The sequence below is a fragment of the Notothenia rossii genome (genome assembly GCF_949606895.1).
Source record: "Notothenia rossii genome assembly, chromosome: 7".
Classification (NCBI taxonomy): Eukaryota; Metazoa; Chordata; class Actinopteri; order Perciformes; family Nototheniidae; genus Notothenia; species Notothenia rossii.
In genome coordinates this window covers 13866660-13881207 of record NC_136905.1, presented here as the reverse complement: position 1 = coordinate 13881207, position 14548 = coordinate 13866660, and the positions used below count along the sequence as shown (strand labels likewise).

Genomic DNA, 14548 nt, shown 5'->3' with positions numbered 1-14548 from the left:
GCTCTTAGCACGTAACTCACGGTAGCAATATTCATAACATTACATTTATGGCAATAAACTTATTTTTCATATAGAGTGTAACAGAGCTTCCGGTTTTGGGCAGGCTACGTGCGCAGAACTCTCATTCACCAATGGTAATGCTTAGATGGATTTAGGAACTTCCCCACGATTCTATTGGTTCAAAAGAGGTGTCAGTGACCAAAATCGACCAATGGGTTCCAGAGATATGCTAATAGACCCAAATGACCCCAGAGGTGGTTTTCTTTTCTAAACCTCTCTAAAAAGGTCAAATTTCACTTGTTTTGCATCAAACTTGAAACTTGATACAGGGTACTTATTATTTGTTATAGTTTGGATTCCTAAAGCTTTGTGTCTACTATCCCATCATTCAAGGCTGGGTTTCACTGTAAGTAATGGTTTTCTTTTGGACTGAACCTATAATTTACACTGTTTTACTATGTTCAATCTGAATTTACTTTAAAATTAAAACATCTATATTGATTCTGACTTTTCTACATCCAACTCAGAGATGTATCATTGCTTTGAGAAAAAATATTATTACTTTACCCTTTTTAGAAGTGAAGATATGATCATTTGTTCTGGGCATGTCATTTTCGAGCCTCAGACCTGAAAAACAGGCTTGGGGCTTAACAGGTTAATTGTTAGGCGTAGCCCGTATTAGGATGATTCACAGACAATCTTTAGGTTGACTCACACAGAATCTAAGACTCACACATAATCGTTAGGTTGACTCACACAGAGACGGCACGGAGAGTTGAGATTGTGGATCTGATGGTGGAGATCTACGGCCAACAGTCTATGGAGGTGACAATGGAGATTTTAAAGGAGATGATATTAGACGATTATGGTCTGGGACAAATGTTGTATTATTTCAAGCTTCCAAAAAGACATCACTCACCAGTATTTCCTGCATAACAAATGTGCTCTAATGCTACATCGGCGCTATGTAGCACATAGTGCTAAAGGGCATAGAAGTTACCATATGATTAAAACATTTTAAGTAACATCATTTTAAAAAAAAATCTTGTTTCTTCACAAGGGCCTTCAAGAAGCTTGGATCTTGAGGGCAGTGAAAAAATGATGGTAATTCCTTACATTTTATTTATGTATTCAGTTCTCATTCGTAACACTCCGTTCGATGTCTCACTATGGGATGCGCCTCATCGCGGAGCAAACAGAAGCATCAATCTCATTACGCCAATCCTGATTGGCTGGTGATCTTGACGTCAGCGTCAGGGAATCTACCCCCTATAAGTAGCTTGCGCTACGCCGCATGCATCATTCAAACACCTCTTCTCGCTTCAGAGCACATCTCTATTGGTAGCCGGGCTAGCTCACACAGTCCACAGACGGAACCAAGCTATCCAAGCTAACTTCGGTCGACGGGCGCTCGCCGGCTACTTCTATATATACTTCTGCAAGAAGACTGTTAATACTAACACACCAGTTAGTGTTGCAATCTACCTCGCCGTTTCTTTCTTCGGAATTAAAGGTAAGGTTTTGATTTTTCAAGCTGGTAACACACCTGTTACTAACTTGCCTTTCCTCACTACCGACACCAAGGTAGCAGGGACAGTTTTTTCTCTCTCACACCAGAGGAGGGGAAGATAAAAAGGGTATTAACACACCAGTTAATATTCTTTGAGAATAAAATTCGACACCGTCGTTTTTTCTCCGGATTAACGACAGGTGTGGAAGGATTTTTTCTCAGCAACGTACCTGTTACGAGCGGGTCCTCTCCACGCCGTCACCACGGCGAACGAGATGGACGCTTCTCTCCCTCACACCAGAGGAGTCAGGGACTCGAAGGCTCGGCTCTGCGGCTGCGGGTTCAAGATATCAGGCACAGACTCACACCAGGTCTGCTGTTCCTGCCTCGGGCTGGAACACGCCCAGGAGGCTATCGACAACCCCGGCTCGTGCGGGCATTGTGCCCGCTTCACCATCAAGAGCCTCCGCCGACGGCTAGCACGCCAAGCTAGCTTGTCGGGACAGGACCCCCTCATGTCCGCTGTTTCGCCGGCCGGCAATCAAGACATGGGGGCGTCCACCGCGGAGATTGAGCCCCGCGCTGTGTCAGGCTGGGGCTCAATAACAGCGGCAGCTGCTGAACCGGAGCCCCACGCCGTGTCAGGCTGGAGCCCGGTGGCGGCAACAGCCGCGAGAGCGGAGCCCCGCGCTGTGTCAGGCTGGGGCTCCCAACTGGACCTCACCATGGTCTCGCCCGCGGATGATGTCCTGGAGTTGGACTACATGGAGGACGAAGAGGATACCTCTGAGTTCCTCCTGTCCGGCTCGGATGAGCAAGACGATGATGTCTTCGTGTCATCAGCTCAGGCTGCAAAGCCGGGAGCGATGGCTGCTCTCCCGGGCGATAGCGCACCAGCTTCGCCCTGTCTGAGCATGGACCTGCAGGCCGTGTGTCAACGTGCCGCATCCAGGCTGGACATCCCATGGCCTGAAATGGCCAAGGAGACTTCCAGGTCTCGCTACGAGGGGAAGACTTTGCCCCAAGTAGCGAGGACAAAGAGGCAGCTCCTTCCAGTCTTCCCGGAGATGCTGGACGAGGTGTCGGTCTCGTGGAGAGACCGCCCCTTCAGTAATAAGGCCCCAATCCAGGGTGCCTCCTCCCTGGACTGTGACATATGGTATGGAGAGGCTCGGCCTGCTCCGCATGCCGCCCATGGAACCGCTGGTGGAAGCCCACCTCCAACCGAGGCTGGCTCTGACACCAAGCAGGAACCCCACACTACCGGTGAAGGCAGACCGGTTCCAGTCAGCGATGACGGAACGGGCCTATAAAGCCGCAGCGTTTTCCGTCAGGGCACTCAATGTCTCCTCACTGCTGACCGCCTACCAGGCGGAGCTCTGCGAGGACCTATCGAGCAAACCTGGGCCGGCCGTATGGGAAGAGATCGCAGCGATCACGGACATTTGCCTCCGTGTGCAGCGCTGTGCAGTCCAAGCCACGGGCAAAGTCATGGGCATAATGGTGGTACAGGAGAGAGCCAGGTGTCAGGCTCAACCTGACCAACCTCCCAGACGGTCTCGCGCAGTCCTTCGCCCAAGTTGCCTCATGTCCTGCCCGGTTCAAGGTACCGAGGCAGCAGAGGCCACAGCCCGCCCCGAGTCTCCAGCCCAGGCAGGAGACGAGGACGAGCTGGCCGAGGAAATCTCCGGTTTCGGCAGCTGCTGTTCAGGCACAGCCGACTCAGATTTTCGGTCACCAGTCGAGGAAGAAGAAGGGGGCGGCCTGACAGCCTCCTCTCCTCTCCTCTCCTCGTTGACAGAGCTGGAAGTTCCCTGTTCCCCAGCTCCAGATGTGTTTTCGGGGTGCCACCAGGCCTCCATCTTCCCGCCGCCTCGAGTGATGCCGCAACGCCATCCTCAAGTTCGCGCCAGAAGGGAAACGGACTTAATACCAGAGACAGTAGTCACAAAAACACTTGTCACAATTGTTGTTGTTTTCAAATAAACAATTTTTCACTGTCGCATCCACGCTTCAAGCCGAGGGCGCAGTCCAAAAAAATGAAAAGAAAGACAATAAAAACAATAAACAGTCTGTCGCCTGTCCCTCTTTTGAGAGCAGCTACGGCCTCTCTCAAAAGGCGGATAATAGACGGGTCTGTGAAGGCACCACCGCCATGCGCATGCGCAGTGAAGACTGGAGTTATAGAGTCGCTACCGTCACACGCATGCGCAGTGCCGGCTGGGGTTGTGAAGGCACCACCGTCACGCGCCGTTCCCAAACGAGGAGGGAACGGAATTCGGCCAATACTAGATTTGAGGGCTCTGAACAAATATCTAAAAAGATACAAATTCAGAATGCTCACTCACACATCCCTGCTGCGTCTCGTGCGACAAAACGACTGGTTTACATCAGTCGACCTGAAAGATGCGTATTTCCACATCCCAGTATATTACCCACACAGGAAATATCTGACGTTCGCATTTCAGGGGATCTGTTACGAATACAGAGTACTTCCCTTCGGTCTGTCTCTGAGTCCAAGAGTGTTTGTACGATGTACGGAAGCCGCGATAGCCCCGTTAAGACAACAGGCTATTCGCCTGGCAACCTACCTAGACGACTGGCTGCTTCTCGCACAGTCGGAACAGGAGGCTATTACGCAGACAAATGTCCTCGTAAAGCACCTGCTCAACCTGGGTTTCATAATAAACACAGAAGAGAGCATGTTGTGCCCAGCACAGACTGTACTCTTCCTGGGTTTACACCTGAACTCGGTGCCCTTTACAGCCCGCCTGTCAGCGGAAAGAGTGAAAGCTTTCAGGGCTTGCCTCGCTCATTTCCAGCTGCGCAGACATGTTCTTTTCAGATCATGCCTGCGGCTACTGGGGCTCATGGCGTCAGCCATCCTGGTCGTACGACTGGGACGGTTACACATGAGGGAGTTTCAGCGCTGGGTAGCCGCTCTAAAACTAAACCCCGCGCGGAGAGTGATGGTTACTGTGAAATGCGTAATGGCACTGCGCCACTGACTAAACCCGACTTTTCTGGTACGGGGCGTGCCTATGGGTGCTGTCCTTTCACGGAAGGTGGTCACCACAGACGCATGTCTGACAGGCTGGGGAGGTATTTACGAAGGTTGTCCGGTGAGGGGTCTCTGGAGCAGAGACCTCCAGCGGTCGCACATAAATTACCTGGACCTTTTAGCGGTGTTCCTCACCCTAAAACGCTTTCTGCCTTTTTTCAGAGGACACCATGTCCTCGTAAGGACGGGCAACACGACCACAATATCGTATATAAACCGACAAGGGGGTTTGCGTTCTCTCCAGTTACACATGCTGGCACGCAAACTGATCTTGTGGAGCTGCGGCCGTCTCCTCTCTCTGAGAGCGACGCACGTACCGGGTGTGATGAACCTAGGGGCAGACCTGCTGTCCAGAGGCGTACCACTATATACAGACTGGACTCTACATCCAATGGTTGTGAGCCAGCTGTGGGTGCGTTACGGCCGAGCCGCGGTAGATCTGTTTGCATCAAAAGAAAATGCTCACTGTCAGCTTTTCTTTTCAATGCGCGATCAAAACGCACCATTAGGCGTGGACGCGCTCGCACACATTTGGCCTCCGGTCCTCCTGTACGCGTTTCCACCCCTGGCGCTGATACCCCCAACTCTGGCCAGAGTGAGGTAACGGTGACACACAATGATCCTGATAGCTCCACACTGGCCTGCAATATACTGGCTGGCGGAGATATATCAGCTGCTGTGCGGTCAGCCGTGGCAGCTCCCCCTACGCAGAGACATACTGTCTCAGGCGGGGGGGGCGATCTTTCACCCACACCCAGAGCGCATCGCCCTATGGGCCTGGCCCGTGAGTGGTATAATCTGAATGCAGTGGGTCTCCCGCAGAAGGTGATAAACACTATTCAGAGTGCGAGAGCTTCCTCCACTAGGTCTCTTTATGACTGTAAGTGGAGGGTGTTTGAGGAGTGGTGCCTTCAAAAAGGGCACACCTCTTTCAATGTCCTGTCGGGGTGATTTTATCATTTCTACAGGACCTAATTGATAAACACAGAGCTTTCTCCAAGATCAAAGTGTACCTGGCTGCTATTGCTGCATGCCATGTGGGTTTTGAGGGTAAGACGGCTAGCCAACATCCTTTGGTCTGCCGTTTTATGAAGGGAGCTTGCAGGCTCCTTCCTGTTTCCAGGTCACTGGTGCCCTTATGGGACTTGACAGTGGTTTTAGATGGGCTCACTCTGACCCCATTTGAACCCCTGGAAGAAGCTGACATGAAGCACCTGTCACTCAAGACAGTGCTGTTACTGGCCCTGGCATCCGCCAAGCGAGTCGGTGACATTCATGCGCTATCTGTACATCCTTCATGCACTCAGTTCGCCCGAGGGTTAACGAGAGTGTTGCTGAAGCCCAACCCTGCCTTTATACTTAAGGTGGTTGGCTCATGTACCCCAATTGACATTGAGGCATTTCCTCCGCTGCTGTGTCCCTCCGGGGAACAGCAGCCGAATTTGCTATGTCCAGTCCGTGCTTTACGCACTTATATGGACAGATCAAAAGAGTTTCATCATAATGACCAACTCTTTGTGTCCTGGGCTAACCCTCAGAAGGGCAAGCCTGTTACTAAGCAACGGCTCTCTCACTGGATTGTGGAGGCAATTGCTTTGGCTTACACGAGTCAGGGTCTGCAGGCACCTTCGGGTTTGCGTGCTCATTCGACTCGTGGTCTGGCTACATCCTGGGCTTTGTTCAAGGGTGTTTCCATCCAAGACATTTGCGCAGCAGCGACCTGGTCCTCGCCGCTCACTTTTGTCCGCTTTTACAGATTAGACGTCTCTGCTCCCAGTGTGGCCCATGCAGTGCTGGGCCCCCTGCTGAGTTAGAGCTCTAACTGTTAAATTCTGGTTGGGTTTGGTGATTTTCGAGATAAGCTCGTCTGGCAATACGGGAGCTACAATATCCCATAGTGAGACATCGAACGGAGTGTTACGAATGAGAACTATAGGTTACTTACGTAACCCCAGTTCTCAGAGTAACATGAAGTGAGATGTCTCACCAGACGGCCCTCCTTGCTATGGTGAAGCGAGAAGAGGTGCTTATTTTGAATGATGCATGCGGCGTAGCGCAAGCTACTTATAGGGGGTAGATTCCCTGACGCTGACATCAAGATCACCTGCCAATCAGGATTGGCGTAATGAGATTGATGCTTCTGTTTGCTCCGCGATGAGGCACATCCCATAGTGAGACATCTCACTTCATGTTACTCTGAGAACTGGGGTTACGTCAGTAACCTATAGTTATTTGTTGATCATTTATGTTTTTTTTCCAAAAGTCACGTCTTCACTTATTTGTAAAAATGATTAACTGCAGAAGGACTCCAGTGGCTGGACTAAACTTGAACCTGAGGTGAACAGTACAGATGAAGATGAGGCATCAACTTACAGGTAAAAATAGTTTCCTAAATACTGCATATTATCAAACTGGAAATATAGTAAACACTGAAGCTTCGGTCTTGGGAATTCTTCACATAGAGAACACGAAGATCTGCTACAAATATTTCCCCAATAGTATTAATGCTACATTTTGTACCAAATACAAACTTTTTCCATTATATTTTAGCCTAAATTCTGAAGCGGGAAACTTTGAATGCAGTGTCTCTGGCTTGCGCTGGGTCTGTCAGGAAAAGGTCAGCTTTAAGTACCAGTTTTGCTCTTCGGAGGAACCCATGAAGAGGATGGAAATGATAAAATACATGCCTGCAGGTCCCCTGATAGACATCACAGTGATTTCTGGGAAGTTATCTGAAGTGTACCTGCCACACTGGATCTGCATAGGTAAGTGATCATGGAGGAAAATATCAAAATAATCAATGCAGTTGTTTTATTCACATTAATTTATTGTGCTTTATACTATGCAGATGACATCCCTGAAATATTGCAAAAGTTTGCAGTCCTGCACATCGATGACTGTGGAGATGTTGTGGAAAAAGTGTCTGAAGTCACATCGTCTCATGTCAAGCTGTGTGAACCAGTTTTCTCTCCAAGAGCGGTCCTGATGAAAATGGGCTTTCCAGTAAAAATACACTGTAACGTGTTGATTTATTCAAAAGCCTACGCATCATGCACCGTTCTTCATGTTTACCTGACCCCGCTCGATCCTGCTCTTAAAGAGGTTACTGAATATCTTACTGTCACACATTCAAAATGAAATCAAAACCTACAATGGAGTATTTGGGCTAAATTGTGAAAATAACATCTTTAATTCTTAAAGTAGTCCTGTTATGAGAGTAAAGTCATAAGTGAGGGAAAACATATGAAGGAAATATTATATGAAAAGGGTCCTATTGTATGAAATGGATATGGAGGACTTTAATACAATCAACTTCCAATCGTCAAACAGGAACACAGCACCGCACACAGTGAATTCTAGTCTCTGCCTTTAACCCGTCCTTAAACAAGAAGCAGTTGACTGCTATATTACAGTGCCCAGTGTGGGGCTCTGGTGCCAATCACAGACGTGCCTCAGACCTATTCGGTGGTAATTGTCGAGGACGCTGCAGCTTGGTTTGATCTCACTTATTTAGTTCCTCTCAAAACGTTAAAGACTTTTTGTCTCGAATGTATGACTTTTTTATCATGACCTTTTCCTCAGTGGCCATTCTGAAATAACAAAATCTAAAATAAACATTTATTTTTCTAGATACTGACCCTAATACTCTTTTGTTAAAACCTTATTGTTTCATGAATGCATTTTAAAAACAGATGTTTCTTACTGTAAACTTGAAGTAGGGTTGTGCTTAGATTTAATTTTTTTTCCAGACCATCGACAAGGACAATAAAGAATACAAATTCATCCGAAAGCCACGCCCAAACAAGGACCTGAAAATGCACCAAGATTTCAACCTCACAGCAGGCATAATGGCAGAGATTTGCCCAGAGGTACAGTTTGAATTGCCAGTAGATTGGGCCAGGTTCCTGGTATTGCTGACTAGACTAGAATGGATGTGACACTAATTAAAATGGGACAGTTATTAATTTATTTTTATTTGTAAATAATACCTGTGTCAACCTTGCAGTGAGACGTCAAAATGGCTACTGTTTAATATATCAATATCAAGGGAACTCACAAATAGTCAGAACCTCAAGATCTCCACTAGACTTAAACATTCCACTGAGGTGGATTATCTTTGCACCATCAGCTTTTTAATTTACAACCACCAGGCATTGGAATATGTTTCAAGCTGAGCGTAAAATATGCTGGTATTTGTATTTTATAGATCTGCACTTTTGTTGATTTTTATGTTTTTACCTACCCAGGGACTGCAGATGGAAATGAGCCAATAGCTACATTATACCATACATCATCTCTTCCCTTTTTATAATGAATGTATTGTTATGAATGGTCCTTGTTTAATAAAGGCAAAATAATAAGATATGCCATACAGACAGAAGAATTAGCTATGGTTCAGTAGCCAAAATGTGTTAATCTAGGGGAGCGAATGTGAGAAAATTGATGCTTGTAATTTACCAGTGGCATATCAAATTGTGGACTTAGTCAAAAACAGGCATGCATATACCATCAAACTTAAGTTCAACAATAAGGACTTCTCCATTTGAAATAACCAGCATAATTTTTTCTGTTCGCCATGTGACTAGTTAACTTTTTTTTTAAACTACTGAAATCTTTATTTTATTCAATATTGACCCTCACATCTCATTTTGTCACCTCTCTCTGTTATTTCTTTTTTTTCTTCTCACACAGAAAATAACCCTCAGCAATAGTAGCCAAAGCCAAAGCTCAATATTCTTTGACGTGCTCTTTGAGAATCCAATCAGTAACTTCAACCTTACACTCTCACAACTTAACAAAGGGAAACGCAAACCACGGTGGAGCCACAAGATTCTGAAAGGTTAGTGGGCATTATTACTTACTGTACATCATATGAAAAAAATAATCTTTCTTTTACCTTTTAATTAACCAAGGTGTTATGCAAAAAGGATTATAGTAAATTAAAGAGAGCCCAATCACATTGTATGTCCAAACATAATACAAATGAACTTTATTTTAATGTGTTGATGAGAATACAATACATAAAAACAAAATGTGAAAAATCCATATTTTGTATGTTCTGTATTTCAGTTGAGTTACGAAACTCTGGTGATTCATATGGTAAGATGCTGCATGTTAAAAATTTTGTTTTGTTTTTACAGTTATTGAAATGACATTTCCATTACATTTATAAGAATCTTAAAGGTCCCATGTCATGCTTTTCCGGTTATTACCCATCCCCTTGTGTGTTATGAAGGTTTTTATGCATGTAAACGGTCTGCAAAGTCACAAACCCTCAAAGTACACCCTGTAGCGAGTAAAACGCTAACACAGAAAATAACTGTCTATGCTGCCCCAAAACGCCTCGTTGGAGATTTATCTTTTTTGTTTGTGTGATGAGTCCATGTCAGGTCCTGAGTGATGTTGAGATGGAGGTTTTCATCCTGGCACCAAGATATCAGGTTTTCGACCTCCTCTCTGTACACCGTCTCGTTGCCGTCGGTGATCAGGCCGATGACAGTCATGTTGTCAGTTAACTTCACGATAGTGTTGGGGCTGTGTGTGGCCACGCAGTCGTTTGTGAACAGGAGTAGAGGAGGGGGCTGAGCACACAGCCCTGAGGGGCTCCGGTGTTGAGGATCAGGGTGGAGGATGTGATTTTTCCCATCCGCACTGCCTGGGGTCTGCCCGTCAGGAAGTTCAGTATCCAATCACAGAGGGCGCTGTTGAGCCCGAGGTCTCTGAGCTTGATGACCAGCTTGGAGGGCACGATGGTGTTGAAAGCTGAACTGTAGTCAGTGAACAGCATTCTCACATACGTGTTCCTCTGGTCCAGGTGTGAGAGGGCAGTGTGGATGGTGAGGGCGATGGCGTCTGTGGACCTGTTTGCTCTGTAGGCAAACTGCAGGGGGTCCAGAAAGTCAGTGAGGGAGGAGGTGATGAATGTTTTTGATTAACCGCTCAAAGCACTTCATAATGATGGAGGTGAGTGCTACTGGGCGGAAGTTATTAAGGCTGGTGGTTTTAGTCTTTTTGGGGACAGGAACGATGGTGGAGTGTTTGAAACATGCAGGGACTACAGACTGCAGCAGGGACCTGTTGAAGATGTCTGTGAACACCTCTACCAGCTGAACTGCACACACCCTGAGAACACATTTGGAAGAGCAAGATGTCAATAAGCACAAGAGAGCAATTACAAAACTCAACAAATTATCATCATACATTGCCTTTAACCAGTTTAAACAGCCAATCACAACATGCAGTGTTAGTGTGTCCTACACTAAAGTTTATGTCAAATTGTCATCCGTCATATTTCTGACTAACCATATCTGTCTATTTTACAGAGGAAGTTGCAGGTGGACCGTCCTCAGAAAATGAATCAATGGACAGTGAGTTGTTTATCTACATTAGGTTTTCTTGCTATTATAAAATAGAAGACTTGAAAAGGATACCATTTATTTTCCACCAGAGCGAAAAGTCTTGAGTCCACAAAAACTTAAAAGCCCTACACAAAAGACATTGGAGAGACATAGCAGGGTTTGCAGCTTGGTTATGGGTGAAAAATAATAGACCAGCAAATGGGAATATTTTCTACATAATTAGCAGGTTAACATTTCTCCTCGAACTTCACCCTTCACATTGACAACGACACTGTCTTGACACTGAATTTTGATGTACAGTTACAAAAAGATAGTGTGATTAATGGTGCATACTCATTTAAGGCTGTGCGATATGGACATAATCACATTTCCCAATATTGCTGGTCAAATATATTCCACCAAAATGATAGGGTTGATTATTCCTGCTTTCACAAAATATGTAATGCAGGGACTTAAACCAGGAAAAGACACTTAAGTGATTTGACGTTATCCAAAATGTAATACAAAATGTAGTCTGACATCATGATTTCACAATGATATCCATATATGGGCCAGCCCCAACTCATTCACTTGAGATAGGAATTACCTTGGACACAAGCTGGTGTGTTGTAGCATAGACTTAGGAAGCTGAACAGTATTGAGGGACGTTGAGTAATGCATTGTTGCTTTTAATCTTCTCATTTTGTTGAATATAGAATAACATCAGTCTTATTGTTTTAGGTCTTCTATTAAACTGGCAACCAATGACAGTGCATGTATCATTGTTACATTGAATTACCGTATTTTGCTATGTTGCTGTGCGCATGAAAAAAAAGTAAACCTGTCCATCATTAAGCAATTGTTATTTTCCCTCAATTTGTTTCAGCTACGAGACCCTCAGCTGGAGAGACAGCTCAATACACCATGGTAGACGGTGGGTGCACACTTGATTTTGGTTTATGATCTCAGTGGATCAGCCACTTCTCTGAATTATTAAGATGTCCATTGGCAAACTTCAGAGGGGCCTTTCATGTGCCTTCTTGAGCAGGGGGCCTTGCAGGTGCTGCAGGAGTTTCTGCATTGTGGTGTAGTATGTTACCAATAGTTTTCTTGGTGACTGTGGTCCCTGCAGCCTTGAGAACATTAACAAGTTCCCCCCCCCTTTAGCTCTTGGCTGATACCTCACCTTTCTCATGATCATCAATACCCCACGGGCCAGATCTTGTGTGGAGCCCCAGACCGAGGGTGATTGATGGTCATTTTCTGTTTCTTCCATTTCCTTATAATCGCACCAACAGTGGTCTCCTTCTCAACAAGCTGCTTTCTGATGGTCTTGTAGCCAATCTCAGCCTTGAGCAGGTCTACCATCTTGTCCCTGAGGTCCTGAGACAGCTCTCTAGTCTTGCCCATGGTGGAGAGGTTGGAATCTGATTGATTGGTTCTGTGGACAGGTCTCTTTTATACAGTTAACAAGTTGATATCAGGAGTACTTTTTTAAAGGAAGAGGACTTCTGTAACCGGTCTGTGGGAGCCAGAATCCTTGTTTGTTGTAAGGAGATCAAATTTCCCAGAGTTAATTGCAAATTAATTTTTATCTTTTATATAATGTCAATGTCTGGATTTTCTTTTTCATATTCTTACTCACACTGTTAAAATAAACCTACCATTAAAATGATAGACTGTTATTTATTTTTTAAGTGGGCAAACTTACAAAATCTGCAAGGGATCAAATAAGTATATCCTCCGCTGTATTTCAAATAAAGAAGTCACTGTTATAGAATATTAAATCATTTGTTTGGAAATGTATCAAGTTGGCTTCATGGGATCATCAACACTTTACTCATTATTCCCTCCTTCCTCAGGTGAGCACTTTGTGGATAAACATAGAACCGAGCTGATCAACAGAGTGAACTGCGTTGCAGCCATTTTGGATCAGCTCCATCAGGAAAAAGTCATCAAACAATCGAGTTATAGTGATATCATGGTAATCCCAACCCGTCAGAAGAAGATGAGGGAACTCTTCAGTGGTCCCCTGAATGCAGCAGGGCTTCGTGGCAAAGAAGTCTTCTACAGAATCCTTGAGAAAGAGGAGAAATATCTCATTGAGGAGCTAAAGGGAAAGAAGTGAATGTTGAGGAGAAATCCTTTTTCAGACTAAATGTACATTGTGCCTCAAGAAAAAAAACGTCTTAAAAGATTCCAATTGGGAAATATTAATGTCAATGTCTCTGTGGGGGTTCTATCAAATATAGCTTTTGCACCTTCATGTTTAATCATAGCTCTTTTTTACACTTGGACCAGTCATATTTTATAAAATGTATACGTTTTCCTGTAAGGTTAAAACCAGATTCAGCAAACCATGTAAGTCATTCATGTAATGTAATGATGTAAGAAATGATTTAGCGTTCTCACCTGACATGTAATGTTTTGATCCAGCAAATCCCAGATGGATTGAGTCTGCTTTTAACCTATTTCTTATAGATTAAAGGATGCTTGATCATGAATGATTATCCTTAGGTTTTGCATGCAGATTTTAATTTTGATTATTCTCTTATGTGCTAAAGGATTCTCTTGTTGTTTTTTTCCCTCATGAAAATATGTTTACTTTTGGAGGCCAATGTTTTCTATTTCGAAATACGTTTTCAATAAACTCTTATAAATATTACACATGTCGAGTGAATAGAGTGTTTTAAAAGTTGAAGCAAACATAACGATGTAATGAAGTTAACAGATTTAAGAACGTCGCTCTCCTCCTAGATTTGTTTTAATGTTTACATATTATTCTTATTTATTAAACTGATTGTTCAGAGGGGTACTGGAAGAAGGTAGTATTCTTTTGACATTATCCACAAACATTGATTTATTAACTAACCTCAATTTTTATGAACTAATTGTTTAGCCTTACCTTCTTGTATGTTTGGATGAAGCGAGGCAGGACTTTACTTGGTGATGAAAGTACAGTTTATACATTTAAAGGGGAACTGCAGCAATGTTTAGATATCCAGTCTGTTTAGGAGTCTTGTAAAGTAGCTGCTGCATGAGTTAAAAAAGTTATATAAAGCATTTTGTGGCTCTAGAGCAGGGGTTTTCAAAGTGTGGGAAGGTGAGCCTCCCCTCAGAGAACATACTATAAGAACAGCTGCGCCCCCCTCCCAATTATTATTGCTATTATTATTATTATTATTATTATTATTGTTGTTGTTGCTATAATGCAGGGGTATTATTATCCAGTGGAATGCCCTTACCTACTGGCCTAGTTAAATCAAAGTGGTTACTTATCTTTGGCTGGGCAGTGTAGTTTTACACACCGTCTTATTTGACTTTCTCAGGACATAAAACTGTTTTTTGGGCGCCGTCCCGTTCAAATGTAATCGCCGCCAATCACATTTCCTCGCTCGCGCCAGGCCGGGGAAGGGGTTACAAGGCTCGCGTCTTGTGCTGCATTTACTTGCACTCGGACATTAGAGACTTTCTCTCATAAATGTCCGATGAGCCACAACTTTTGTTTCAAAACAAAGCTGACGTTTTCTGCCAGACACTGTCTCCTCTTTCACTTTAGGTATATAACTTCACAAAAAATCGATCCATGTTGCCGCTCGCATAAAGTTAGCTGAAGTTAACTTGCTAGATTTCACTGTT

At 44.6% G+C, this 14548-nt stretch overlaps 1 protein-coding gene across 4 annotated transcripts in view; it reads left to right on the top strand.

The window, feature by feature from the left end:
• LOC307013173 (uncharacterized protein) overlaps window positions 1-14548 on the top strand; it is a 158340-nt gene that overhangs the window by 43071 nt on the left and 100721 nt on the right. The window contains exons 20-29 of one of the 4 annotated variants that reach the window (XM_079640442.1): window positions 1061-1104; window positions 6873-6946; window positions 7122-7336; window positions 7420-7673; window positions 8321-8440; window positions 9264-9411; window positions 10895-10939; window positions 11796-11843; window positions 12208-12328; window positions 12772-12903. In XM_079640442.1, coding sequence (XP_079496568.1) covers window positions 1061-1104; window positions 6873-6946; window positions 7122-7336; window positions 7420-7673; window positions 8321-8440; window positions 9264-9411; window positions 10895-10939; window positions 11796-11843; window positions 12208-12248 — 989 coding nt within the window. In that variant the 3' untranslated portion in view covers window positions 12249-12328; window positions 12772-12903. Of the gene's footprint in view, window positions 1-1060; window positions 1105-6872; window positions 6947-7121; window positions 7337-7419; window positions 7674-8320; window positions 8441-9263; window positions 9412-9641; window positions 9672-10894; window positions 10940-11795; window positions 11844-12207; window positions 12329-12771; window positions 13575-14548 lie in introns of those variants that run through there. The other 3 variants (XM_079640439.1, XM_079640441.1, XM_079640440.1) reach the window with 3 other exon arrangements.